Source organism: Gouania willdenowi, chromosome 14 (assembly GCF_900634775.1).
Source record: "Gouania willdenowi chromosome 14, fGouWil2.1, whole genome shotgun sequence".
In the NCBI taxonomy this organism is placed as follows: Eukaryota; Metazoa; Chordata; class Actinopteri; order Blenniiformes; family Gobiesocidae; genus Gouania; species Gouania willdenowi.
In genome coordinates, this window is record NC_041057.1 from 7,586,151 (window position 1) to 7,613,903 (window position 27,753).

At 39.7% G+C, this 27,753-nt stretch overlaps 4 protein-coding genes across 4 annotated transcripts; 3 read left to right on the forward strand and 1 right to left on the reverse strand.

Moving 5' to 3' along the window:
• The first annotated feature begins 761 nt into the window (after window positions 1-761).
• Window positions 762-3,965, forward strand: LOC114476079 (TLC domain-containing protein 2-like). The gene is made up of 5 exons (XM_028467338.1): window positions 762-1,000; window positions 1,101-1,183; window positions 1,358-1,440; window positions 3,471-3,658; window positions 3,746-3,965. Exons 1-5 carry the CDS (start codon window positions 822-824, stop codon window positions 3,942-3,944), a joined length of 732 nt encoding a protein of 243 aa, XP_028323139.1. The 5' UTR covers window positions 762-821; the 3' UTR covers window positions 3,945-3,965.
• A 116-nt stretch (window positions 3,966-4,081) lies between these two features.
• On the reverse strand, window positions 4,082-11,038 carry fbxo40.1 (F-box protein 40, tandem duplicate 1). Its single transcript, XM_028466036.1, has 7 exons — window positions 10,801-11,038; window positions 10,645-10,698; window positions 8,568-9,689; window positions 7,222-7,508; window positions 7,010-7,141; window positions 5,591-5,921; window positions 4,082-4,981 (listed from the first exon to the last, which is right to left on the reverse strand). The coding sequence occupies exons 2-7, from the start codon at window positions 10,645-10,647 to the stop codon at window positions 4,763-4,765; spliced, it is 2,094 nt and encodes a 697-aa protein (XP_028321837.1). The 5' UTR covers window positions 10,648-10,698; window positions 10,801-11,038; the 3' UTR covers window positions 4,082-4,762.
• A 240-nt stretch (window positions 11,039-11,278) lies between these two features.
• Window positions 11,279-19,178, forward strand: LOC114475337 (F-box only protein 40-like). The gene is made up of 9 exons (XM_028466035.1): window positions 11,279-11,386; window positions 12,241-12,278; window positions 13,246-13,807; window positions 14,468-14,970; window positions 15,580-15,759; window positions 15,921-16,162; window positions 17,024-17,155; window positions 18,370-18,694; window positions 18,775-19,178. Exons 2-9 carry the CDS (start codon window positions 12,276-12,278, stop codon window positions 18,982-18,984), a joined length of 2,157 nt encoding a protein of 718 aa, XP_028321836.1. The 5' UTR covers window positions 11,279-11,386; window positions 12,241-12,275; the 3' UTR covers window positions 18,985-19,178.
• A 127-nt stretch (window positions 19,179-19,305) lies between these two features.
• On the forward strand, window positions 19,306-24,889 carry ccdc92bb (coiled-coil domain containing 92Bb). The gene is made up of 4 exons (XM_028466039.1): window positions 19,306-20,142; window positions 22,133-22,286; window positions 22,375-22,422; window positions 23,991-24,889. The coding sequence occupies exons 2-4, from the start codon at window positions 22,157-22,159 to the stop codon at window positions 24,656-24,658; spliced, it is 846 nt and encodes a 281-aa protein (XP_028321840.1). The 5' UTR covers window positions 19,306-20,142; window positions 22,133-22,156; the 3' UTR covers window positions 24,659-24,889.
• The last annotated feature ends 2,864 nt before the right edge of the window (window positions 24,890-27,753 follow it).

A 27,753-nucleotide genomic window follows, 5' to 3' on the forward strand; every position in this document is an offset into this window, starting at 1 on the left:
CAAGATTAAAAAAATAATGCCTGGGAAAAAAAATAGTCCAAATAAATATCCAGACAGAAAAAAATTAAGCCACAAAAATAAATTAAAAAAATTAAGGTTCAAAAACCTTGATGAAAAAAGTTTTTAAAACGTATTCGATAGTTTCCTCTTTTTTTCTCTCGCCATTGGCATTGACTACACTCTCATGCACAAATAATTCTCCCTCACAACACAATCACAGAGTTGTTTTATAGATAACATTTTTGACAAAGACAACTCTCAATGACTCAACAGATTTGTGACCCACCATGAAAGAATAGTCAATATTTTCTCTGGCACACCTTTTGTCATGAGTAAAGATGATAGTTTGTAATCAGATTTAGAAACACTCAGGTTGTTTGGGTTCATTTTTTATACAGTATAATCATGTTGATTATATATGGACCAATGAGCTTTGAACCTGAGTCCTATCTTTTTTACCTGCTAATCCTGTTCTGGGTCATAAGTGCAAGCTATAAAATGCTTTATTAACTTTATATATGTTATTTTTGACCACTTTTGGTTAAACGAACTGTATATACTTGATTATGGCTTTGCTGTGCAGCCAGTGTGTGAAAATATAAAAATGTGTTTATTTATTTATTTATTTATTTATGGCCTTTTTGAAAGAGAGATACTGAGGAAGTGTTTATTTGTGTGGCTGTGACCCTTAACCTCTTATCATGTCTTTACTTAAGTGTAAGTTAGTGTGTGAGAGGGCAAACACATTGATAACACATGCAGGTCAGTCATTTCTTCGGCTTCATCCTCAGCTGGTGCTATATGCTCTGAGCTGCTTGAATATGGATCTTAGATCAACGCTCCTCGTGGTCGGAGGATCAACCTGCTCCTTTAAACTCATCAACACAATCATCCGATATCTACCAACACCGGAGCGAGCGCTCCTCAAGGCATGGAAGTGGAGGAATATCGGCACGTCTTTAGCTCACAGCGCGCTAACGGGGGTCGGAGCAGCGTTATGGTTAGTACACACACACAATGAATCAAGATTATGGTTTTAAATTTACAACCTGTTTCACTTTCTCTTTCTCTTTGTGGTCTCTTTTTGCCTCTTGTAACAGTTTCTATCTCCAGCCTCAAATGTTGAATGACCTAATCTCCTCTTACTCCCTGCACTCCCACAAACTTGTAGCTGTCTCTACAGGTGACGCACACAAACATGGTCACAAAATTAGCAATGAATATACGACTGTAGCAATCTTATCAATGCAATCTATTTACTGATGGTTTCAGAGAATCCAACATGAGATTATTCAATAGCTGTGCTACCTACAGTGTGTTTGTGTGTACACTGATCCTCACATTTTTACTGCTACAGGTTATTTCATCCATGACTTCTTAGACCTGGCCTTGAACCAGTCAGTCAGACTTTCATGGGAGGTGCTCCTCCACCACTCCATGGTAATAAACTAACTGCATGTGTGTCTGTGCATGTGCATGAGGGTGGGCGTGTGTGTGCATTTCACAATGAGGACACGTGCACATGAGAAAACAACTACTTTTATGATGTTGCATTTCATAAAAGTTGTTCACGTAAACATGCAACGCAATGTCAAAGCTGGAAACTTCTTTGAACCAGAAGCAAACATGGATGACCCTCTGTCTTGAAGGTTAGAGGAAAATAAGAGAAAAAGCTGCTGGCAACTATCCCTAACATTTTAAAATTCGTACCTGCATTTCATTGAAAAGTTGTTCCTATTCACTACTGATGACAGCGTATACCTAAAAACAGAAATTTCTGGTGTTTTATTGGATTGAAAGCTGAAGATTGATGATTGTTGATGTAGATTTTTTGGCTTTTACTCGGAAACCCCTAAATATGGCTGAAATTTAATGTCTCAAGGAGTTGCGACATTTCACCGGGAACAACATAAACAAACCAGAACAAAAATGGCATCAAGCAAATCACTGTCTGACAAAGGAACACAAGGAATCGTCGTAAGAATGAAGTAAACACACTTCTTAAATATCAAAAACGTAACTTTAAACATCGCAGTCTAACCTTGCATCATAAATTTAGCATTATAAAGTGTCACATTTTATGTAAATTGCTGTGAAACTGTCACAGTTTGTGGATGGTGTGGACCCAAATGCAGAGAGCGAGATGGAGGCAGAATGCAGGCACAGGACATGAGGAGGAGGGTTGACAATACACAATGATCCAGCAGCCGTACTGTGTCCAAGCACTCAGCTAAATAGTGAGGGAAGCTTGATTGGGAACGGGCCACACCTGGGTGGAAAACATGAGGTAACTAATCAGTCAGAAACCAAGCACACAGACATTACTGGGGATGGAGCCACTGAGATGGCCTTAAACTAATAGTATTTGTTGTGAGATGTTGCTTCTTTTTATCAGCAAAGTGTGATGTGAAAATGTCCCTGAACAAAAGTCACATTTGCTGCTCTTTGTCATCTGTCAGACAGTGTAATCTCAAATATTACAGATAATAGCTTCAAAGGATCATCCATTCATCACTGCCCTTAATGACGTCTAACCGACTAGAAATGCAGCAATTCATTCATCAATCTGTCAAGTTCATAGGTCGGATACATGGTTAGCTTCTTTGTTAGCCTCTGCTCACCGTTGCGACACAGCTCAATTAATTAGCTTTGTGTCTTACAATTGTCCTAGATGTTGAGCCTCAGTAGAAACTGGCATGTAGTCAAAGCTTTGAGGGAGCCAAATGCTCTGATTAAATGAGAAAAATCGAGTTGATTTCCCAACAGAAAAGAAAAAAAGAAACAAAAAAAGGAACAAGTTCAGCCTTTCAGGACAAAACAATCAATGTGTAGAAACTACAGAAGATGAAACCCAAAGACAGATGATCACAGATATTACAGAACAAATAATGACAAACCTACATCAAGATTCCTACACACAATCAGGGTGAAAAAACGACAGCCAACAAAAGTGGAAAAGAAAAGGATCTCCCTTTTTTGTTGGTTTAGGTAAAAGAACAAGTTCTGATGAACTACGGCCAGGCCCTCGGAATGTCTCCGCCTCAAATAGCATGTACCACGTTCACGAGAATTCAGTGAAATGAGTTGGTTCCACGTTGAATTGCCCTCTGGCGCCCATGTGACACGTGCAGGGTAATGAGCCCCATTTATATATTGGTATGTGCCAACGATTCGCAAATAAATGAGAAATCAACTTTCGTTTTTTTTTTCTTTTGGGGCCCCTTGGGCCCCCCCTGTCCCCAAATCAAAAATCAGGCTCTGTGCATCAACGCATATACATCCATAAATTTCATCCCGATCCGTTCACGAATAACAGAGAAGTCGCGATTTTCACTAGTGTACACAACAACAAGAACAAAGTGAGTGGCGTTTTGAGTCCGGTATCCTGGCCTAAAAATTGGAGTGAAGTGAGTCAAGGTTGATATGAAGACAGTTTGCATGCTTGTTTCACTTCCCGTTTTTATTCTCAGGTGATCTCCTGCTTCAGTTATGCTGTAAAGTCGCGCTTCCATCTGGGCTTTGCTGTAGTTTCTCTGTTAGTGGAGATCAACTCAGTGTTTCTTCACATCCGGCAGCTCCTCCTCCTGTCAGGGCGGACCAACAGGTCCATTAGGCCGTCCCGCACGTTCACCGTTACCAGCTGGCTCAACCTGGGCACGTGGGTGTTGTTGGAACCTTTGCTAATGCTAATGCTAAGGCTGTGTATCTGTCCAGGTTTGTCTTGACCTCTGCGTCCCTTCCTCAGGCTGCTGGTGTTTCGTGTTGGTATTCTGGGATGGATGACCTGCTGGCTGCTCAACCACAGACAGAAAATGCATAGTTATGTCTTCATGTTGGGGACCGTCGGCCTGAGTGTCATCTCCACCATGAGCATGGCTCTGTTTTACAGACTTCTCAGAGCTGATGTTTTCATAGATTCAGGTGACACCAGGAAGAAGGAATAAAATAAAACATTAACAAGTTTCTTTAAGGGTTATGTATATTGTTTAAAAATTGAGAAGTTTAATGCTGAGATTGTACCAAGAATCACAGGATGCTGATGCAAAAAATACCTTTGCTTTTACATCCATCGCCAAAAACGTCCAAAAAAAACGTGTTTTTTATTCATTTTTTGAGAAAATGTTAAAAGCCTTGAAAACAGTCTGTGAATTACAACTTAAAGATAAAGATAAAAACAAATTTTAGCATATTATAAGTTTATATACATTACAAGCATATTGAAGTAGTAATTGTAAAATACTAAGCACATTATATTTAGAAATTATATGTTTTGTCACTTACCGAGACACAACATAATTTTTTTAATCACATCGCCACATATGTGTATCAACATGCAATTATGGTGGTTTTTTTTAGGTTGACAGTGGAAAATCTATTTATACAGCTTTATAAAAACAATAGCTAACCTACATGAAGTAGTCATTGTTATGTGTAACAGAAATTTATTGAAAAGATGGAATTGTGAGGGAAGATATTGAAGGAAACTAAACATAAAACATCTGTTATTGACTATATTTTTGTGTTCATTTTATTTTGAACTCACCCTTAAAAGTGAAATCTATAAACCAACTCCATCACTGAAACTTCATAATATACATTTTAAGTAACAATTTCTAATTTAGAAAATTAATCAAAATTTTCTCATTATGCAGATTTTTCCAAATTTCTTGAAAACTAGCAAACTGTAAAAAGAAAGAAACAAAGAGACAAGCAGTTATAATCAAATCCGACACAAGTGTCCATGTTTGTTGGAGCGTCTTGATCACATCATCATCCTCTTTTGTTGGAACAGAGAAACCAGAGTAGGAGCTCTGCAGCTCCTGCTGGTTTGGATTTCCTCTTGGACACGTGGAAGCCGAATTTTCTCTGTTCTGGATTCTTTCTCATAGTAAGGACAGACCTTCAGGTGCTCAGAGATGGACGGCACGCCACTGAAGTGCCAAGTGTCCACAGGGGAGAACAAAGTGCTGAACTGCCAAACCTGCCGAGACACGAAAAAGATGATTGTTGTTGATTGGGCGATGTTCGTTAAAATTTGCGCTTGCGCTGTTCCAAAATCAATGACTGACTTCCCAGCATGATTGAAGACTGAATCTCTTAAACTGCAGCGCTACATTGCACACTTTTGTTTACCCTTATAATAAGAATATTCATATTGAACATTGATGAAAAAAAACAACAATAACAATATAGAACAAAACAAAGATACTTCAAGAAAATACAATTTGTTACAAAGTACATTTAAGACATGACAAAGATCCAATTAAATCAAAGGTGCTATTAATACATTACACTGATAATTATAAAACAAGTTAACAGATCAAATTATGGAAGGTTGACTTTGGGACACACTGCTAACCCTGACAATTATCAAGCACATAGAGAACCTGTAAACTCCACTCAAACAACTCAACCAGCGTCCAACTGCCCACGCCAAGGAAAATTAGGAAAATATGAGATTAACAAGGCAAGGAAGACAAGACAAGTGTGAAAAAAATAAATCAAGTCAATGAAAATAACATTTAAACTTATGTTACATCAAACAAATGCTAAAATCTAAGTCAGAACAATAAGTGTTAGCCTTTCCTACCTTCTGCTTCACCATCCATTTGGTTCCCCTGTGTGAGTAGCTCTTCCTCTCCCAGTGAAGGGTGACCATCCCTCTGTCTTGCAGCAGGGAGGAACAAACCTGCCTCATGAGCCGGGACACCAAAGCCAGCTGAGACAGGGACAGGCTGTCCAGGAACCTGGCCATGTGACACAGCACCTCGTAGGGCAGCGAGCTCAGAGAGTCCTGCCCTACTGTACGTCTTCTCCTCTGAGTGTTGGAGGGATCAGCTGTGTTGGTGAGTGGCTGAGAGGCCTCCTCCTCCAGAGAGGTGTGGATGGTGGGATGAAGGCTAAAACAGCCAAGATTCTCGCTAAGCATGAAAACAAAGAAAAGACAATGGCAGGATACAAATAATAGACATTAATGCATGAAGTCTTCAATTAAACCTTAAACCATCACATCAGTGGCACCCACACTCAAATTAGTATAAATTGGCAAATAATGGGCATAAAAAAATTGTGAATGTGGTTAAATTGGCAAAATTGAGCATGAAATATGGTGAAAAGAAGTTAAAAGCGACAATAATGGGTCAACATATGTTACATTAGGTAAAAAAAAAGTGGCGGAAAGTGTTTATAAATGCTGAAAATGTCTTGAAAGTGGAAAAAATGGGCAGAAAAGGCATTTAGGCTGAAATGGGAGTGATGTAGCAAAAATACATTAAAAGGTGGAAAAACATGTCAAGAAAAAGTGATGAAAATAGGTCAAAATATGGTAAGTTTGGTGTAGTTGCAGAAAAAGGACAAAAATAAGCAAAAATGGGCTCAAATTGCTCAGAAAATATTCTTAGTTTCTTGAAGGCATCTGTCAACCCCCTCCCAGTGTCTTGCAATTCCAAGATTGAGCACATCTGCCTTAAACCATCACATCAGTGGTACCCACACTCCCAACAAGGCAAGGTTATCTGTATAGGTATCTGTATAGAGATTTTCTCTGTTACCAAAGACACTCACCACCATCTTGTTATAATTTAGTTGAAATAAGTTTTCACTCATTCAGCATTTTTCCCTTTCTAAGCAGTCACGCAACACCTCTGACCATAGACCCAATGATAGATGCAGCTTTGTGTCATCTGCGTAACTCTGATAGTAAACTTCAGAGTTCTGTTGAATTCATCCTAAAGGAAGCGTATAAAGGCTAAACAGAAGGGGTCCAAGAACAGAGCCCTGTGGAATCCCACAGTACATTGTTAATCTGTCAAAGTTTCAAATTCTTACAAAATAACTTCACTCCTCCAAGTAGGACTTAAACCATTGCATTTCTTTTCCATTGTGTCCAACCCCCATTTGCAATCTGTGCAACAAAATGTTATCGTCCACAGTGCCAAATGCAACACTTAAATCTAATAGGAGGACATTTGTGAAACTCTTTCTATTTTAATGAACTGGTTTAGCTCACTTGAAACTGACGGTGGCTTTTTGTGTGGAGGGCGTAAATCTTCTCTGGCTGAAAGTGCATCCAAGATATGCCAAGGGACATCTCTGCTCAAACCAGCCATTCACTCCCATCTGGATGTCACTGTGGATATTCCTGCACATGGAAAAAAGAATGTCCATCAGAGACAAAACAAAGACTGCGCTGAAGTCAAACTTTACAAACTTTCACTTGACTTGTAGTGTTTCCCGTGTTCCCTCCTTTGGAAGACGTGGCCGCACAGGAAAGTGAAGGCTGAGCTGACCTTGTGGTGTCGACTGGTGACACTCTCCACCTGAAGCTGTAGGTGCAGCTCCAATGGGCGCTCAGCGGTCAGGTCAGCCAATGATGTGTTCCTCGGGAAAGGGGCAGACAGGAAGCTGTAAGTCTGCGTACCCACATCTTGTAACAGAGCATCCGAGAATACGGTCTCTGCGATGAGATGCCCCCTCTGTTCCTTCTCCAGGGAGCACAGCAGAGAAGCCTTGGAGGCAAATCAAACATGCCAATTGGATGAGTGGAATCACAAATATCACACTACATCTGTCTCTAAGGATCCCGTTTATTGGCAGACGACACAAATGTCAAAATGCAGGTTCAAATGATTTAAAAATATATATATTTCTATGTACTGCCAGATCTTAACCTTTAAATATTTCATAGATTAGTAGAATTTCTAAAGTACTACTCATACTGTCTGACGTCAAAATTAATATGCAGTGCGTTCACATTGGATAGTATGAAAAGATGGAGTAGGCGAGAAACATCCGCATGTATACTATATAGGGACATTTTTTAAGTATGCACGGCATGCAAACACTAGTCATATGATGCATTGCGAGCAGAACGTAAAATCGTCCTGGGACCAGCTTCAAGCTAAAAGTCAAACATTCCCTTTTGAAACCAAAAACATCGATTCTTGTCTTCCATTTGTTTGGTTTTTTTAATGGTTTTGTAAATAGGGCTCTTGTTTTGAAGTTAACCGGAAGTTCTGTCAGTAGCACAATGGCCGGTTTCCAAAAATCTCTGAAACGTGTTTTTGCAAGTTTTAATGGATGAAATGACCACATTTTGATATTCTACTTGGTCAGTTTCTCCCTTAAAATGCTTTCAGAACTTTCAAAGGTGGAGAATCACCGGAGATATTTAGCCTCAGTGTGCTTCAGGTTTTTGTCATTTTAGGTTCAAAATGCATCTTGGGAAACTTTGAAGTATACTGCACTGGAAACGGTCATCATCCTAATCATCCTAATCATACTTATAGTATATAGTAGACCATTAATACTCATTGAGTTTGTAGTGTATAGTACGTTAGTCTGTCATTTTGAACACAGCCCCAATATTTGACCATTTTAGAAAAGTGTGTCGGCTGAGGTTACTGAGGATGTTGTCCATGGATGTTGGACATGACCAACTGAGAGGCGACCTTGAGTAAAACAATTTAAAACCGTTTGGAGCAAATATTTATCGCTTATGACCTGGGAAGATGTTGGAATAAGATTAAATAAGGGTATAAAAGACTAATGAGAACTTTTCTTCTCACCTGAACTTCCTCCCATACTGGCATCTGATCTTGTGCCACCCCCAGGTCACTGGTGTCCACAGCCTTTATTAGTTTCTTATAGAACCCAGGGTTGCGTATGCGACTTTGCCGAGCATGAAAGCTGGTTGGGACTTGAAAGCTCCGAATAGTGACGATCTTCATCGGTTCTATGCGTCCATAAGCAAACTTGCTCGGACTCTTACGGGACGAGGAGGGAACACTGACTTCAGCACTCGGGCAACATGTGTTTGTAGCTGTTGAACTCAGCAAGGCGCCCGCTGTGTCCTCCTCCTGAACCGTGCCCAGCCCTTTCCCTCTGCCTGATGCCGCTGCCCCTCCAGCCTCTCTGCATCCACCCATCTCCATGCTGAACATGCGCTCCCACATGTTGTAGTGCTCCAGAAGCTCACCATCCACCCTGAAGTTCCTAGCAATGGCCTCTCTTTCCTCCTGAGTGAGCTCAGGCTCAGCTTCGTTCCCATCCTCGCTTTCCATCTCACTCTCCTTGTCATTGGTACTAGGCAATGTAAAAAGGCTAAAAGGCTCCCACGTGTGACTTCCTTCCTTTTTTTCCTTGTCCAAGATGGCTTTTTTCTGCTTTTCCTTTTTTCTCTCCTCCTCCTTCCTGTCGCTCTCCTCCTCCTCTTCCATGATATTGATCAGCTCTGGAAACAGTTTCTTCATCTTTAGTGAGTGAAAGAGGCGATCCTGGTCCTTCAGAGCCATGGCCAAATCCAAACATCCTCCTTGCTCTCTTTCCCTCAACAGGTTTTCATGCAACTCTGGGTTCATATGAGAATGGGCGTCATCGGCCGGCCAGCGGTTCCACTCCATGGAGCAGCACACCACACTGGCAGGACACACCTGGAGGTGAGCAGCCCGTGAGGAGCGCAGCATGTGGGCAGAGCAGCCGTACTCAGCGTTGATGCAGGGCTCCCTCACATTAGGACAAAGTAGAAGGTGGTCCTCCTCTTTGCAAATGTGGAAGAGCGCCCCACAAAGCAGACGGCAGGGGACGAGGGAACAGGACTCAGAGGCCTCCACCCGGGCCCTGCAGCGCCGGCTGTAGCAGGAGTTACAGTGGACATGCAGCTTGGACCTGGAGGCTCCAGAGCGACGACTCTGATGGAATCAGATAGAAAGAGATTAGATTCATGATTGGAAAGCCCATCTAATAGAATCTGTGAATGTTTTAGGTTTTGAACTGTTCATTTTAAAGGGATCCTTCACTGTTTTTACAAGTTTGTTAATTAATTTAATTAACTTCTTTTTAATCTCACAAAAAAAAAAAAAATAAAACATCAGGTCCATATGTAGTGCTATAAGTTAGCACATCATAAACAGTAAGAACACGTTTCCTGAGCAATACAATTAATGAACACCAAACTTATTGCAGATAATGTAAAATAAATCAAACAGACCCATCAATCCCAGTGCTGTAAATTAGCACATCAAAAATAACATTGTTCATCACAAAATAAAGTACACTACAATCATTTATCCACTGACTTTGTTCATTTGTCACTCATGGACTTATTCATTTTGGCTCTGTACCCTGTTATGTTGTTCAGTGTAGATTGTATGGGCCACTCTGTCTGCTTGGTCTAGCGTAACGTCAAAAGGACCGCTGTCTGTGCTAGCTGCTACATAGTTTGCTTTGAGGTGGAAGAGCTAGAAGATCTCTGCTGATCCACAAACTCTTTCTTGCACAATTTGCTCACAACTGGGCTTTAGTTTTCCATTCGGTGTGTTTTTTTTTAAACTAAAATTTACACCTCAAAGACTCCTCAGACTCCTCAGCTTCTACCGTTGTAGCCAGTGCATCAATAATATGGGTATACCGGGAACGCTAGCAGTGCAAAAAATTTTTTTTTTTTTTAGTGAGTTATTTTTTCTTGTATTTAATAAATAGTAATTAACATGTTAAAGTGACACCCTTAATTAATAGAGTGTTAAGGTTCTTAATGCACTATTACAGAGGAGACATCACTAATTGGGATAACCAAATTCACTCAAGCAGTATTTATTTAGGAATAAAACTTCTGATGTAAAAAAAAACATTTCATAAATGCCAAACCATCTCTCAGCTTCTCTGGTGCCTCGTTTCTTCCACTGAAGCTGTGGGCTTGTCCTGCAAACAGAGGAAACATTTTGTCTCACTTTGACACAAATGCATTAAACAAGAACCCAAGCAGAGTCCTAATAAACAGGGAAAGAGAGAATTGTTAATTACCTTTAGATGAATTGCAAGAACAGAAACTGTGTCGCCGTGCTTGTCAGTGCTCCTGTGTCAGCGTATGTGTGTGTTATGTATGTGTGTTAAAAATAGAGTATTTAGTAATGCTACACTCCTGGTCAGAAACATGGTTGAGGTGACCAGCTCTATGCATGGGTCACTTTAATTGGGGACATTTGTGTCACCTTGTCTCAGATTTACAATCCTAAACTTGTCTGAAGAGGAAAAATAATCAAAGTCAAATCTGGAAGAGATTCATTATGCATTATTAGTGTGTAATTTATCAGAGTTTCTCATTTTAGCTCGTCAGCTGGGAGGGAAGTTTTTATTCTGTGCATAAATAAATAACTTCAGCCACAAAATCATCCATAATTAAGCTTCCTATTCAGCTTTTGCTGATCTTTTTCATTGCAGTTGAGGAAGAAACCCGAAGACTTAGTTATTTCTACCCTTGACCTTGTTTTCTGTGTTGCTCTGCTAATTTTAACCCACGGCTTCAAAGAGCACGAGGGTCCAAAGTAACTTTATGAAACCAAACAGACGACCCAACACGCCTGTGGCGGAGACTTCACCTGATCAGAAGGTTTGATATCATTGTGAAAATTGCAGAACGCTTCCTGAGAAGATTTGCTGTGTGTGTGGAAAAAAGCTTCTCAGTTGCCTTTGATGCTGGACCAAAAGTTTGAATGATGCATGCCTGAACATTGCAATCGCACTTTGCTCATTACTGAATTTGATTATTTGCAAAAATTTGTGCGCCATGTAAAAAAAAAAAACAAAGATGTCAAATGTGTTAATTTCTAAAACAATTTTTCTTTTAATTAATTTGTATTATTATTTAACTTTTCAAATTATTTTATTAAAACTAGCCTCTGGGGGGGGGGGTTGCATTTTGTATTTCTTTCCATCCATATATTTTCAGACCCGCTTGGTCCTGTTTTTTCTGGGTCGCATGGACATTTTGTATTTATTGATGTGAATTCCAATTTATCCAAGCTGATGGGTGCAAGGTGCACACACTAAGTCTGACAGACATGTGACACACCACTGAAATTTAACATGCATGTTTTAGAAAATGAAAGACTATGCATAAATATTCACACTCCACTAATGACGCTTCCACCCAAGATATTTATGACTAACAACTCTTACACCGAGTGGACTTAATTAATTAATTAATTAATCATCCAATAATTAGAATGTTTTTTCAAACTCTTGATGGTTATCTTTCATCATAAATTAAAATGTCTTTCAGAATTTATCCTTTTGTTTTTAGCTGATCTGCTTTTTGCCACTTTGTGAATTTTCCAAAATCACATGTTTGGAGCATAAAATATTGTATCAATGAAGCTTTGAGAAACAACAAAGTCTGATCAAAACACTGACCTTCTGTGATTGATTTACTAAAGTGTAAACATTTCTGTGTTTTTCTTACAGGGCAACAAAACATCTTGATTTGCAGTCTTGTGGATATGGTGAGCAGTACACAACACAATATTTAACGCATTTATTATTTTCAGTATATGGATCAATTAAATCAAATAGTTGTGTTGGTGATTTGTTGACGGCAATGAATAAAGAACAAAATCTATACATACTGCTAAAAAAGTCATATATAAATATTACTGCAGTTAGCCCGTTGCTCCAGACTAACTGCAGACAGCAAACAGCTTCTGTCCATGTAGATTAAGTCGGAACAAATATCAAACTCATCACATTAAAGACCTTTTTTTCTAAATTGAGCAATATTCAAAGGTTTAGTAAAACCAAAAAAAGTATCAAATACATTCGACTAAAAAATTGATATTGTAAAATTTCACAACATTTAAGACTTGTAGGGTGTTAAAAGTAAATAAAAGTGTCTAGTATTTTTCATTTGATTTAAAAATTTGTTTTTATGGTAACACTTTACTTGAAGTTTTATACATATGTTTGACATTACCCTAACCCTAACCTTTTGTTAACCCCTAACCCCTAACCCTAACCTCACAAGATCTCTCCACCTAACACAAATAAGGCCAACAGAGCTCCAAAAGTGTCATAATTTAGCATAAGGTGTCATAATTTAGCGAACAACACTAAATGACAGCCTTCGTGAAACCTAATTCGCGCTAATGACAGGTGTCATGTCACAATAATGGCAGAGTAATGTCAGCCTTACGTATAACAAGTCAACTAAAGTGTTACCGTTTTTATTTACTAAGTCTTGGGTATTGCTTAATTTTTTTTACATTTAATTTTATGAGTTCTTTATCTGGATGAGTTTGATAGTTGTTATTTGCATGGACAGAAGCTGGCTGCTGTGTGTTGTTAGTCCCTGGTAAAATGGGGACCAAAGTGGAGCTGTTATAGCACGGCTCATGTTCATTCCCCTGTTTATTTATATTTCATTCCTAGTCACAGATCTTTCCTTTCTCTCTCTCTCTGTCTGATTCACATCAGCGTCGTCGCTCTGGAGCCTCCAGGTCCAAGCAGCATGTCCACTGTGACTCCTGCTACAGCCGGCGCTGCAGGGCCCGGGTGAAGGCCTCTGAGTCATGTGCCCTAGTCCCCTGCCATCTGCTCTGTGGGGCGCTCTATCATCTTTGCAAAGAGGAGGACCACCTACTGCTTTGTCCCAACGTGAGGGAGCCCTGCATCAATGCTGAGTATGGCTGCTCGGCCCACATGCCGCGCTCCTCACGGGCCGCTCACCTTCAGGTGTGTCCGGCCAGTGTAGTGTGCTGCTCCATGGACTGGCTCCGCTGGCCCGTTGATGACACAAACCCTCACAGCTGCAAAGCCCTGCAGGACAATGTGCTGAAGGAGAGCAAGGAGCAGCAGGTGGTGCCGCTGGATCTGGCAACGGCACTGGTGGATCAATCAGACCTTTATAGTCGTCTGAAGATGAAGCCGCTGTACCCAGAGCTGATGGAGGAAGAGGAGGAGGAAGAGGAAGTGAAGAATCAAAATATAGCAACAGGGGGCTTAACTAACTTAACTGAAGGCAAAACAAATATAGAAGGTGTGTGAAAGACTCTCAGTGCCTTACAACAAAGATGTTGGTCACAAAACAAACACCAAATGAAATGGTTTTGGTGATGCTCCAAACAAAAACAGGATGAAAGAGTAACTGATGCAGCATTTCACAACAAATATTGCTGCATCACTTTCAGATTGCTCTTTTTCAACCTGAAACCTTACATTGTGTCTGTCAATAACTTTATTTGGTTTATTGCATTGAAACTTTGAATTGTAGACAATTCATTTATTGACTTGAATGTCTCTAATAACCTAAATGTGCATTGCCTTTGTGGTAGGGTTGTGTCCATCCCATTAGAGACATCTTAACTAGATGCCAGTCCATTTTAAACTAAATTTAGTATGGTGTGTTTGGACTGAAGAGCTCGAGAACAAGCTTACTTAGAATCAGGCAACATTCTGTCCCTGCCACCAAAGAAGGGTCCAAAAAAACAACAAAAGCAATTTGAAGTGTTAGTGCACACCAAAAGTCTGAGCACAAAAAAAAAAAAAGTGTTTTTGCTTGAACTATATCTTTGCATTGCAATCAAGCCAAAGTCAGACTTTTTTTGTCAACCTTCCACAGATGTACAATAGTTGATTTCACAGAGCTCCTCTGATCTTCATTTCATCTTTATTTCATCTCTTCACTTTATTCTTGCAGATCTTCCTGAAAACAGCCAGTGTGACAGTGCTGCTGTTAAAGACACCGAACCTGTCAGTGTGGCATCCATCAATGTGGAGAAGCACAAGCTATTTGAGATGATGTTCAGCATGGACAAAAGGGCCTGTGAAATTGCTGAACAAAATCTCAATAATCCAGAACAAAACACAGAAAGCAAAGCAAAGGCGAGGTCAGAGAGTGCACAAGATCATAAAGAGAAGAAGATGCTGGAGGAAAGTATGTGTGAGGGCCAAAAAGACAAAGAGGAGCATGATAACTGTCCTACGCCAGACACGAGTAAGATTGGACAAGCCCCGTGGCAGGAGGGGGTCATGGACCGTCTGAAGCAGGACCTCACCCCGCAGGAGTACAACATGTACGTGGTGCATCACGGGCGCATGCTGTTGGCGTTTGGCCAAATCGAAGCATGTACACCGAGGGACAAAGACTTCGTCTATGGCAGCCTGGAGCCTATTCCTGTGCAGACACTGAGATCCTTTAAGGTAAAGCTCACAAACTTTCAAATTGACCATCAAGGTTTCTCACGTATGGTCTTCACCTCTGTCTATTTGAACTAGATTGCCAACTTCAAAATCAAGAGCCTTAGTAAGGTTATACATTGCATCAAACACAAGTTTTATGGATCAAATGACCACATGTTGATATTCTACTTGGTCACTTTCTCAATTAAAATGAGATATTTAGCCTCAGTGTGCTTCAGGTTTTTGTCGTTGTAGGTTCCAATTGCATCTTGAGAAACTGGGAAGTATTCTTCAGTGGGAATGGTCATCATCCTAACCATACTTATAGCATATAGTAGACGGTGTAAACTCATTGAGTTTGTAGTGTATTGAACCGAGTATACCATTTCAAGCACAGCAGAGGTGTTATAGCAGGAAAAATGGGCATGTGTAACAAGTTAAATGAAGTATGATGGCTGAGCAACTGGATGGTACCAACTCAATGATGCTGTTCATCCGTTGTATTTTTGGAATCAATATCAACATGAATAATTATCGAAGTCATCCATATTTTTTTTTCCGTCACCTGTGATGTAATTCATCTGCTCTCACCAGGGTATATCACTACTATTTGTGTTCTTTTCTTGTAAGATCCCAGACAGCTATCGCTACAGGCGAAGGGTTCATCTATACGACACTGCTTCCCGAGTTCCGACTGAGACTCATGGCGTCGATACGTCAGACCTCGCAGGAAACGAAGATGATTGGTTTAATGACGAAGCAACTACAACCCTACTGGGCTACGCTGAGAAGGAGGTCATGGGACACAAGGTGAAAAGAAGCATCACATTATATGACAGTTCATTGATAATAACAACATAAGTGACCAAAGAGAGGATTAACTATGTCAACATGACAAAAAAAGGTCTTCTGACATTGAGAGTATTGTCACAAGGTGCAGTGTGATGATGAGAGGCATTGTTTTGATGCAGATCAGTGAACCAAAGGCAGCTGATGCCCTCTATTATGACACGGGAACACAGACGCACTTATTCCACTCGGCTCCTTTCAAGCGAAGGACGACACTTTCAGAGGTGACGGAGGGCAAACCGCTGAAGCTTCACCTGCAGCTGCAGATGGAGAGTGTGACCAGCAGACACAACAGAGGCAGCTCCGTCTTCACCTTCATCTGTGGTCACACCTTCCACCGCAGCGAGTTCGCAACACATTTCAGGTGTGTAAAAAGCACACATTCAGAAGCTGTGTGTAAGATGAAAACACCAGTGATCACAATGGATGAGCTGAGTGTGTAAAACTCTATGGCTGTGTTTGGAATCACATAGTAATGTACTATTCATACCAGTTCTGATGTTAAATTAGTATGTAGTGCGTTCACATTAGATAGTATGGAAAGAATGACTATGCAAGAAATACCTGGATGTATACTGTATCGTGCCATTTTTTAAGTATGCATGGTGGGCACACTAGTCATACTCAACAGCCCCATGATGCATTGTGAGCGGAATGTAAAATTGTCCTGGATCCATCTTCAAGCTTCTTTCTTCTTCTTTCTTGGTCATTAGCTTGGTTATTGAATATGTGCATATCGCCACCTACTGTACTTGTTTTATTTCATTACTTTAAAGCTCTTCTTCCCATTCACCATGTCACTGGGTCCAGTGACACATTCCTTTTCAGGCTTTTGTTTTGAAGTTAACCGGATATCTTGTCAGTAGGACAATGACCGGTCTCCGAAAATCTCAGAAATGTCGGCATGAAATGTGTTTCCACGAGTTTTATGGATCCAATGACCACATATTGATATTCTACTTGGTCACTTTCTCACTTAAAATGCTTTCAGAACTTTCCAAGGTGGAGAATCAATGGAGATATTTAGCCTCAGTGTGCTTCAGGTTTTTGTTATAGTAGGTCCGAAATGCATCTTGGGAAACTTGGAAATATACTTCATTGGGAACGGTCATCATCCTAATCATACCAATAGTAAATAATAGACAGTATATGTACTCAATGAGTTGTAGTGTGTAGTACGGAGTGTGCCATTTCCAACACAGCCTATCTGTCTTTTGCTCTCCAGAAACGTGCACTGTGACATCCAGACAAGTTTGAGTGGCTGGTTTCAGGAAAGATGTCCGCTGGCTTACTTGGGATGCACCTACAGCCAAAGAAGGTTTCAGCCCGCCACGCAACAAGCGACAGTCATCTACAAGTGAGCACAATTCACGACAAAAGCCTCCTGGATTCATCAGATCTTTTCTCTGAAATTACCAGATGAAATCAAACTTGATTTATACTTAAAGCTGCTGGAGACAATCATATTTTATCAGATAAATCCATAGTAAGACCTCATTGATCAATAAATTGCTCCAAAAAAATATGTAAAAGGTTAAAATTGCTGCTGAAAAGTTTGTTTTAATCTCCACTGTAAACACTCTCTTATTGACTTGTCAGAAAGGTTTCACGCATTGCATTGTGGGATGTGGAGTTCGGTAGACGGATGCATAGAAGTGTTTTTCCTTCCTTCCTAGTCTTTTGCCACATCTTTCAGTGAAAACACCAGAAATGTGTTGGGAAGTTACTTTGGCAGAGTTTTTAGGGGAAGATATCATAGTAAGAATGACACTTCTATATATCCGTCTACGGGACTCACATCCAACAATGCAATGTGCAAAACTTTCCCAACAATGTTCTTTACACTGGAGATCAAAACAAACTTTCAAGTGGCAATTTCAGCTTTTTTCATATTTTTTTCCAGCGAACGATATTTGATTTATTGATCTATTAGACTTACAATATGGATGTATATGATTAAAAGAAAAAAAAAATCACTGGCCTAGCAGTTTTAATACACATCCCACAGGTGGGATGTGTATTACTCTTCTGTCCATTTCATTGTGTTTAGTTTGTCTAATAAAGTAAACAAGAAACAGATCCAAACCTTTGCCAAACATTTAAGGGAGCAAGAAACTATCTAATATGTCTAGGAAAAGTTATAAATGTAAGTCATATGTGTCAAACTCAAGGCCCAGGGGCCAAATCTGGCCTTGTAGACCATCAAATTCAGCCCAATCTAAAAAGTAGAAATGATAGAAAAAACATGAAACATTTTGAAAATGACCAACTAATTCAGTTGTAGATATCTCAGCCCCCCAAACAAAAAATATAAATTACAACCCACAATATATACATCATAGTTTTCCAGCTCTTATATCACATTTTTAATCTCAAATTGTTAAAAGAACTCTACATTTTTCCAAAATCTGGTACATTTTCTTCAAATTATTCCACAAAATTTTCCCAAAATCTGTAATTTAAGTGAAGAGCCTGCAGGGACTGATTTACTCACATATTTTATCATTTATATATCATTTATTTGTAGAAGTTCTAACAAGGGCACATGATTCCTCAATTTGTTGTTTCTAGTCAAGATTTTAAGACCTTCAACCTTCGTCCAACACTGGATGACGAGAACAATCCTCCAAAGAGAGCAATGGCTTCCTCCAGGGCTCACAGTAGGAGAGGAGGCTCAGGTACTGGAGGAGAGCAGGACTCTCTGAGCTCGCTGCCCTACGAGGTGCTGTGTCACATGGCCAGGTTCCTCGACAGCCTGTCCCTGTCTCAGCTGGCTCTGGTGTCCCGGCTCATGAGGCAGGTCTGTTCCTCCCTGCTGCAGGACAGAGGCATGGTCACCCTTCACTGGGAGAGGAAGAGCTACTCACATGGAGGAATTAAATGGAGAGCCAAACCTGTGAGATTCAAAATAAATCACTTTATACTGTGTTTTTTGTATTAGCTCCACTGCTGACTCTTCTGTGTGTTTGTCTGCAGGTTTGGCAGTTCAGTCATTTGTTTTCAGCAGTGGATTTGTGGCAGATGACAGATACCCCTCCAATGTCTGCTCACCTTAGAGTCTGTCCCTACTATGAGGCCTCAGCACGCAGCGAACCAGTGCCTCTGCCCAGTATGACTGAGAAGAAGCAGAGCTGCAACCAACAGAGAATGAGACTCGTCAATCTTTTCAGAAAGGATGGACGCTAATCTATTAATGTTAGTGAAGGTCACTATAATGTGTCTGTTACCAACATGGCACTCATATATAAATATATTTTATAGTGGTCTGTATGTTTAATATCTTTAATGTTATTTAGTCTTATTTCTTCTTAAATTCATTCATCTTTTCAGCTGATGCCTAAAAATGTGTATTTAAGGAGACAATAAATTCTTGAAAATTATCTCTGTATGTTATGGGAAATAAAACTAGAGTAAATAAAATGGATTATTAATCTTTCATACAGAAATTAAGATTATTGCAAAAATAATCAATGTCAATCTAAAATGCCCTAGGATTGTAAAGTTATTTCAGGTAATAAGCTCTGAATCTACTACTATATTTACTCATTGATCTCAAGTTTGATTTTTGTTTATTTTATTTATATTTTTTTGAGACTTTTATTTATGATAATTTCATTGACAGTGTTTATTCTACACCTAAGCCAGTGGTTCTTAAGATTTTTCGGGTCGTGACTCGTGACCCCATTTTGACATCACATATTGCTGGCATCCCCACAAATGTATTTTTCTAGAATTAGTTTTTGATCATGTTTGCTATAGTGTGTTACATCTACAAAAAAGTGTTCAAATGCAAAAAATGCTTTTTTCTTTGATTTTTTTGTATTTTTTTTTAAATTTACGTGTTTTTGTATTTTATTGAAAATATAAATATATATATTTTTTTAATTGACGTGATTTTTATTGAAATTAATTATTTTATTTAAGTGATTTTTTTATTTTTTTATTATTGAAAATATTTCTATTGATTGAATAATAAAGACACACATGTACCTCCATAACAACGTTCCTTGGGGTGGGGGTACAGAGCAGACAGAGTATCTTTGAAATTAGCTGAGGGGGATCTTCTCCTGTAGCTCCGCCCCCTCCAGCCTCTCCTGCTGCCCGGTGAGTCGCTCCTCTCTCCGCCGCTTTGTGGTTGTCAATCCCGCTCCGTGCGTCTCCTCCTCCTCCTCCTCCTCCTCCTCACAGCGGAAGGTTATTATCACCGGGTCCTTGGTTTCTCTGTACCGGGCTGCAGCTCTGCAGCAGAAACACACCAGCATCCAGTGCACGGCTCTTTGTTTCCTGGGTCTGTGTCAGCGTCCATGACAGACGCTCTGAGCAGGACTCCGCGTCAGTTTCACGGTAGGCCTGAACACAGAGGGTCGGTGAACCGTCTCAGGTGCACAATACTGGGTTTCTGTGCAGATGAATGGGAATAACCTTATTATAGGGGCACAGTTTGTCACATGCATCACTCAGTAATTCATTAACTGCTGAATGCTGCAGGAATAAACTGTTACAGGATTTTAATTCGTATATATTTACATCTACTTAGTGTATTCAGGTATGTAGATCTATGTCAATAAGCAGAGCATTGTTTAGTCTTGTCACAGGATATTTGTTGTTGCCCAGCTGGAATTTTCATTTAAAAGCATTTCTGTGGTGACAATGAATGAAATGATTCATTCAATGGATCATCCTGCCTCAAAGATCTGCAGCTGTGCTTTGTGATACTAGTGTCTTCTCGATCTGTTCTATGTTTAAACAGTGCCTCAAAGAATAATGACAGTTCTAAAAGCAAAACTGAGACCATACAATCGAGTAAAATATAAAGTGTCTGAGAGTGGACATGGGCAGCTGCTGGCCCAAGGGCCACATGTAGCCCTCGGTCTAATTTTGTGCAGCCCCCAAAAGCAAACAGGCAAAATGACTCCAAAAATACACAATATTACCAAAAAAAATACACAAGAATTACATACAGAGTGAGAACAACTAAAAAAAAATTACCAAAAACACAAAACAACAGTGAAAATATACAAAATCAACAAAATGATTTGGTTATACTGTAAATATTTAGGTTTGGGCATCGTTTCAAATTGAATGGTTCTGATTCCTGGTTTCGATTTTGATTCTTAAAGGGCCCATGTTATGTAAACCAACTTTTCTGTGCTTTAAACATCATAAAGTGCTATTAGGGCTTCATACACATGCCCAAAGTGTGATTTCATTGATTCCCTCAATCGTTAGTTGGAGGGTGATTTGCTCCTTTCTTACTGCGGGGCGAGCCCAAACACCTCGCTCCAATTTGATGACGAATTTGACGCGACACTGAGCAGAGGTATCACACTGAGCAGCATAGCATCATGGAGGAGCGCTTGGATCTTACCTCAGAAATGTCCATCGCCAAAAGAATAACGATGATGACCCGTACACCTACAGTATATCAATGCGACCTTGTTATGTTGATTTATGCATGTGCACAAAAGTAGAGGCGTGGCTTCTGGTAGATTGGCAGAGGCAGAGGGAGGAAGTGGAGCTGTTTAGGGCGGGACATCGAGACGATCGCTTTTGAATTGAATTTTATCTCTCTCTTTTTTCATCCTCCGGATAATCGCTTTAATGATTCCGATTCTTTTAAGGGGCGTGATCAAAAAAGTTTGAATATTTTAAATGAGCTAGCTGAAATAATCTGAACATCTCCATGAATTTTAAATATTAACTTTTTACTTGGCTGTTTTCAACTAGTATATAAATATAAAATCTATGAACTTGAATATAATTATTATACATTTTCTTTTCATGAGAGCTTTATTTTTTAAATCCTCATGAAGACACATTTACACATCCTGAGTGTGTGACGCTGCAGGTACGTAAACATGTTATTGTGCTCGCACTGATGTGCTAACCTGGTGCAGAATATCATACATACAATGAAGAAAAGCTTGTACAACCCAGTGCAGATTAGCAGCAGGTGCAGGAAACAATCAGAAACAGTTCCACCGTACACTGATCATGGTTACACGGTAACGCAAACACTTCCGGTGAATCCTTCTTCGTTGGTGTTCAGCGGGTAGGTATCAAAAGTAGGAATTGATATTAAAAAATTTGAACGATTCCGTAAGAATTGGAAAGTTAGTCTCAGGACCAATCCATGCTCGATGCCCAACCCTACTTGTTATATTCTAAATGCTGACATGAATTCTTATAATGTGAAATTATGAAAGTTGTCCATCCCTATCTTAGAGTCTTGTGGCTGGTGAAGTTTGGTTATAATCTTCTGAAGCTGATTGCTGTTACGATGCACAGTTTGTTGCTCTACTCCATCTTGAAAAACTCCATCTTTTGTTTCCAGGGTGTGCTGGGTGTCGGTGCAGCCATGGACGCTGGCAGGTTGGAGCACCAGGTTGCCAGTGTGGAGAGAGGCATCGCCTTCCTGAAGCAGGAGCACCTGGCCATGCTGACTGAACTCCAGCTGGAGATCACGCACCTGAAGAGGCGCTGTCAAGGTGCGTCTCTTGATCCAACCGTAGCTCTCTCACTTCTCCTTGACTGGCTGTCTTTTTTTCTGCCTGTCTTCCTGTTTCCCGTCTGCAGAGCTGAGCTGTGAGCTGGACTCCAGGTTTCCGGACAGAAACACCGCAGGTAGGAAATTACACCTTCAATGCTGACAGACCAGAACATGATACAAGACAGAAATTAGAGATCAAGTTAATGTCCAGAAAATGACAAAAGCTGTGCAGAGAAAAGGTGGAATTGACAGACAAGCTTTATTACAGGAAATGTTTTAAATGTCGTTGGTCTCAAAAATCAACATTGAATTCCCTCAAGTTAGATATGATCTAATTTTCAATTTGTGAATTATATTATGCACTAATAATTAACAGAGTTCAATAGAGAATGTAGGGTTTAAATAAAGTTAAACAGTTTCACCTCTTGATTCCTTAAAAGCAGTACATTTATCAGGAATAAAACTAATTAGGATACCTGATATTTAGCGTTAATAAAGCAACTACACAGAAAGCATCAAGTATGTTAGCTCGCTAGCATTCTAATAAACTTTTACTGAGATTTTCCAAATTAAGTGTGTCTTTGTCGCGTGTCAAACCTAAAGCTACCGGTGACAATCCCTTACATTTTTTAATCTGTATCTATATTTTGAAAAGTTCTTCTCATCCACTACTGATGCCAGTGTGATTCAAGTGACATTCCAACACATTTCTGGAGTTTTTACAGATTGAAAGTTGTGCCAAAACAATGACTGATGTTGATTTTGTAGCTTTCCACAAAAACACCTGAACTTTTGAAATTTATAGCAAAATAAAGCTAAAGTTTTTTTTTTTTTTTTTGTTGTTGTAGTTTTTTTTTTTAATCTTTGTTCCAGCCTTACTTTAAAGCTAAAAGTCATTTGTTGGATTGGTGAAGGGTCATGATGAACGTAATTAGAGTTACTCATGCTTGGTATGGGTTCTCCACTAATAAGTACCCACAGACACTGAATAGACAAGAAATAACATTTTATTCAAAAGACTGATTCCACGACGCACTTATCAAATTTAAATGAAAACACACACACACACACACACACACGATTATGGGTTACAAAGCAGAGGATACACAGGAGAGCTTTAATCGGGCCAAAAAAAGAAGACCCGGCCCGAGTGAACACGTCTCGAACCTGTCTGACCCGAAAGAAGCCGATGTCTCTTTAGGACCAAACACGTTTCAACCCGATGGTGTTCACATCCGTGCTCGCACATGTAGAATGATCCAGTGTGAGTTCTAAACATGACGAGCAGCTTCATGTGTCACTACACTCTACGTCCGATTGAAGCATCACTGTTTATATTGAACGGTTTCAAAGCGGAGGATTCACACAGGCAGCTAAGGGGAAACGGGGGTCCTCAGGTGAAGACGGCAGCATCCAAGCCAATTGCCTGTATTAAATAGATGGCGCGGCTGATTTAGGTGTTTCTTGGTTATGCAGATTAAAAAGAGAGTTAAAACAACCCATGCACACTTGGAAGTCCATTTTTTTGTCCAAGTGTGCAACAATTATTATGACAGTATCGATTAAAAAGGAAGAAACAACAGAAAATCCCCCCAAGTACAAGCTATATTTATAACTAGAATGATAAACAAATCCATAGTTCTACAAAGACACAGAGATGGGAGAGGATCACACCACTGACTAATATCTGTTTGTCTTCCAGAGGAAGAAGCAGAGCTTGCTGTCCGCTGCACTGTAGCAGAGCGTCTCTTGGAGGACCAGCACTGTGTGATGGTCACTGCGCAGAAAGAGCTGCGGGCCGGCCGGGCGCGAGCGTCGGCATTAGTCGGTAGCATCGTTGAAGACGAGCATCGCTTCCTGGACGAGCTGAAACACCGTAGCCACAAGATCACGCTGCTGAGTCGAGAACTGCAACGTCAAAACATCACCACCACAACCCTGTGCCATGAGCTGCACGCCGCACGCTTTAAACTGTCCCAGCAGCGGCACAGGACAGAACCGGGCGCAGAGGGGCAACAGGAAGCGGAAAACACCCAGGGAGGGGATGATGGAGAGAGTTCAGACTGGTTTCTGTCTCCGCCCACTCCTCCCAGTGCCCCAGAGGCCAGACAGAGAAGGCGACTCAGCCTGAGGGAGGAGAGGGTCAGAGCGTGCGTCCCACAGGAACGAGTGACGTCACCGCAGAGTCCACTCCCAATGCCTGACCCCGCCCTCTTTTTAGTGCCACTTAGATACCGCCTCCTCCGTCTGAACCAGCCAATCCGGACTCAGGACGACGACGGGCTGGAGGATGAGTGGGAGGACATCGAGGACTGCATGGTGCACAGGAGGGTGGACATGGGAGCAGGAGAGGGAGAAACAGCCTTGTGATGAAGGTGCACCTTTGTCGTCCTCTGGGTCCATTCAACCCAGAAAAAAAAGAACCAGATATGAAAGATTGTAACATTGTGATTGTGTGTAGGCTGCGTTAAATAAGGTAGATATTTAGAGCAGAGGTTCTCAACTGGTCTCACCCTGGGACCCACGTTTTGCCACGGTCATTAAATTGCGCCCCACTTTTTTTTTAGAATTCAACCAACTAAATTTAGGTTTTAAAAAATAGCTGATGAAAACACACACATATATACTCGGTTTTTTTTAAACATAAATCTATATATTTTCCTGTGCAACATACATTTCACAGCATGCCTATCAAGAGAAAAGTTTATTTCAAAATAAAAGACAAGTCCCACATGAGAGACATTAAGTATGAATTTATTTATTTATTTTTGACCAGCTGTCCCCGGCCCACCCAGTACAGGTCCGTGACCCACTTTTGGGTCCCGATCCACCAGTTGAGAATCACTGATTTAGAGTTAAATGACCAGAAAAGACTAATAAATGCCTTTTTGATTTGAACACTGTTGATGACCACAGCTTTCGCCTCAAAGTAGCAGCGCCTGGATCAATGAACTTAGTCACACTTAGTGAAGGCTGGGAAACATTTTGTATTATTTGCACTTTATTAAACTCATGCAATGTGCCTATTTATGGCAAAACATGTGTTGTTATTCTCTTTGAGGACACCACAGTCAAAAATATAAACACTATCTTAAACCCAGGTTCATCCTGTATTTCAGCCTTGTTATGGACTGGAGACTAATTCATGGTGTAATGTTGACTTCTATCTTCCATCAGACAGGAATATTCTCCAGCACATCGGGACCATAATTTGGCAAAAAAAAAAAAAAGACAGATTTTCCTTTAGGTTTTTTCATTTTTTTGCACTAGTTGTACGGCTTTCACTTTTATTTCAGTTTTATGTCATAACATTACAAAACTTTCAGTGTGAATATTCACATAAAATGGAGAAGATGACTATATACTGTACATTCCTTCTTGATTTCAATTGCTCTAATTCATAAGATAAAAGCTTCAGATTGATTTTTGATAAAATACTTTAATAAAAACTGATATTATAGATTTATTTTTCCAATAATGAAATGAATTGTTTTAATACCTTATTAGTACCATATGAAGACAACTGAAATTATTTTGTCACTTGACTAATCGTTTTTTTTTTTTTATGAACTTTTTTCTGGAGACTTGAATTTTGGTGATCTCAGAAATTAAGAACGCACAATTTTTTTCATGTAAAAAAGAACATTTATCCTGCAGTAGAAACAAATCATAATCATAATGAAAAACGTGACAAAATCATAATAGTGATGAATAAAAAAATAATAATGCATTTTACTTGAATGAAATTTGTGACTTTCAAAGTGCTGCAAAATATTCTTTAAGGTAATTTGCGCTCCTGAATGAGGATTGAACTAAGTTTGAAATGAGGCCACAAAGAGAGGAGGTAAATAATTAGGTTTACCTGATTGAATACAATTTTTAGATGTTTTGCAAGTATTAAAATGCAGAAAGCATAGTTTATTTGAGATAAAGTTAAATTGATTAAATATATAATGTATAATTTTGCCGTAAAATACTAAAATTATCCTTAAAATCTATTTAGTTTTTTCTGAATACAAACATAAACTTGTGACTTGTTCTATTCTGGAAGGTTCCCACGGATGCCTGGAGACTGCTCAGAATACTAAGTTATCCTGCATCGCTGCCATGGCAACCAGAGGGCAGGAAAGTGTGCAAAAAGAACGTAAAGAGCTGTTGAGATGTTTCTGTTCATATAATGCGTGTGGAGGCTCTTATGTGAGGTTTGCTTTGCTTTCTGCTGCTATTTATAACCTATAAACCATTAACTCATGTTCACATTAAAAGCCAGATGGAGAATCAGTTAATAAAGGCTCCACTGCCTGCAGAGAGGTTGCCCTCTTCTGGACTAAAATAAGCATGCATGCACGTCCAGTCTCACAGTAGCCCCTCTTTATTTAACCATGAAGGATCAAACCCAGTAATGAAGTCCATGAGGTTGAACACATTCTATGACATGGTTTCACAGGGAGGAAAATGAGAAAAAGCTCTGGAAGTGACTGACACTGGGCTGGTAAGATGATTCAATAATACACCCTATGGTTCCCAAAGTGGGGTATGCAAATTGTCATAGGGCAGGGGTCTCATGTGGCTCTTTGACTAATTTACAATGGCTGCCTATAACTTTAAAAAAAAAAAAAATTAAAATAATCGATTCTTATTCCTTACATAGGGTATTGATGATTAATGACATCAACTTCAAATAAAATCATGATAAAACAATTGGTTAACCTAAAAATAAATCACATTGTTAAATATCTCTGCCACCTTTCTACTTCACCTCCTGAAACCTCGACAGACCATCAACTGTTTTTGCACCTGTGGCTAATCTTAAATTTTAAATCCCTGGTAAGATAACTAAGAAAAAAGATTATTCTGGCAGAAAATACAGATTTTATTTGTGTGGAAAAATATTTTTTTTAATTTAGTTTAATATGCATGCTTGATATGTTGCAAGAAATGATCACTTAGCATGTGTTGACCAACATGATCATGCCTTATCAATTTGCAGTAATTTTTTGGAGCACTTCAAATACATTAACTCAAAAATAAATTGTTTACACAAAATGATTCGATGTAATTTGAACTGCATAGAATTTTATTCACCATATTGTCTTGATTCAGAAAGTATTTTTGCGGCTCCGGAATAACTTTAATCAGGTGAGATTAGGCAAAAAGGCTCCTTGGAAGTAAAGGTTGCAGACCACTGCCATAGGGGGTACATGAATAAAAAATTTAATTGGAAACTAGAATATATATCGACCAGCAGTCAGGAGCCTCCATGCATTGCCACAAATTACACATTAGCGTAGACATTACCATGGTTACAGATTAGGATTTATTTTTTATTTTTTTAATTACATGTTGTTCCTCAACAGGATAGGTAAAATTCAGAGACAAATTTCACTGTAGGGCTACATTGTATGCAACATTACGTCAATGGATCCTAATGTTATTTGGGTGGTGACCCCATTTTAATGTGACAC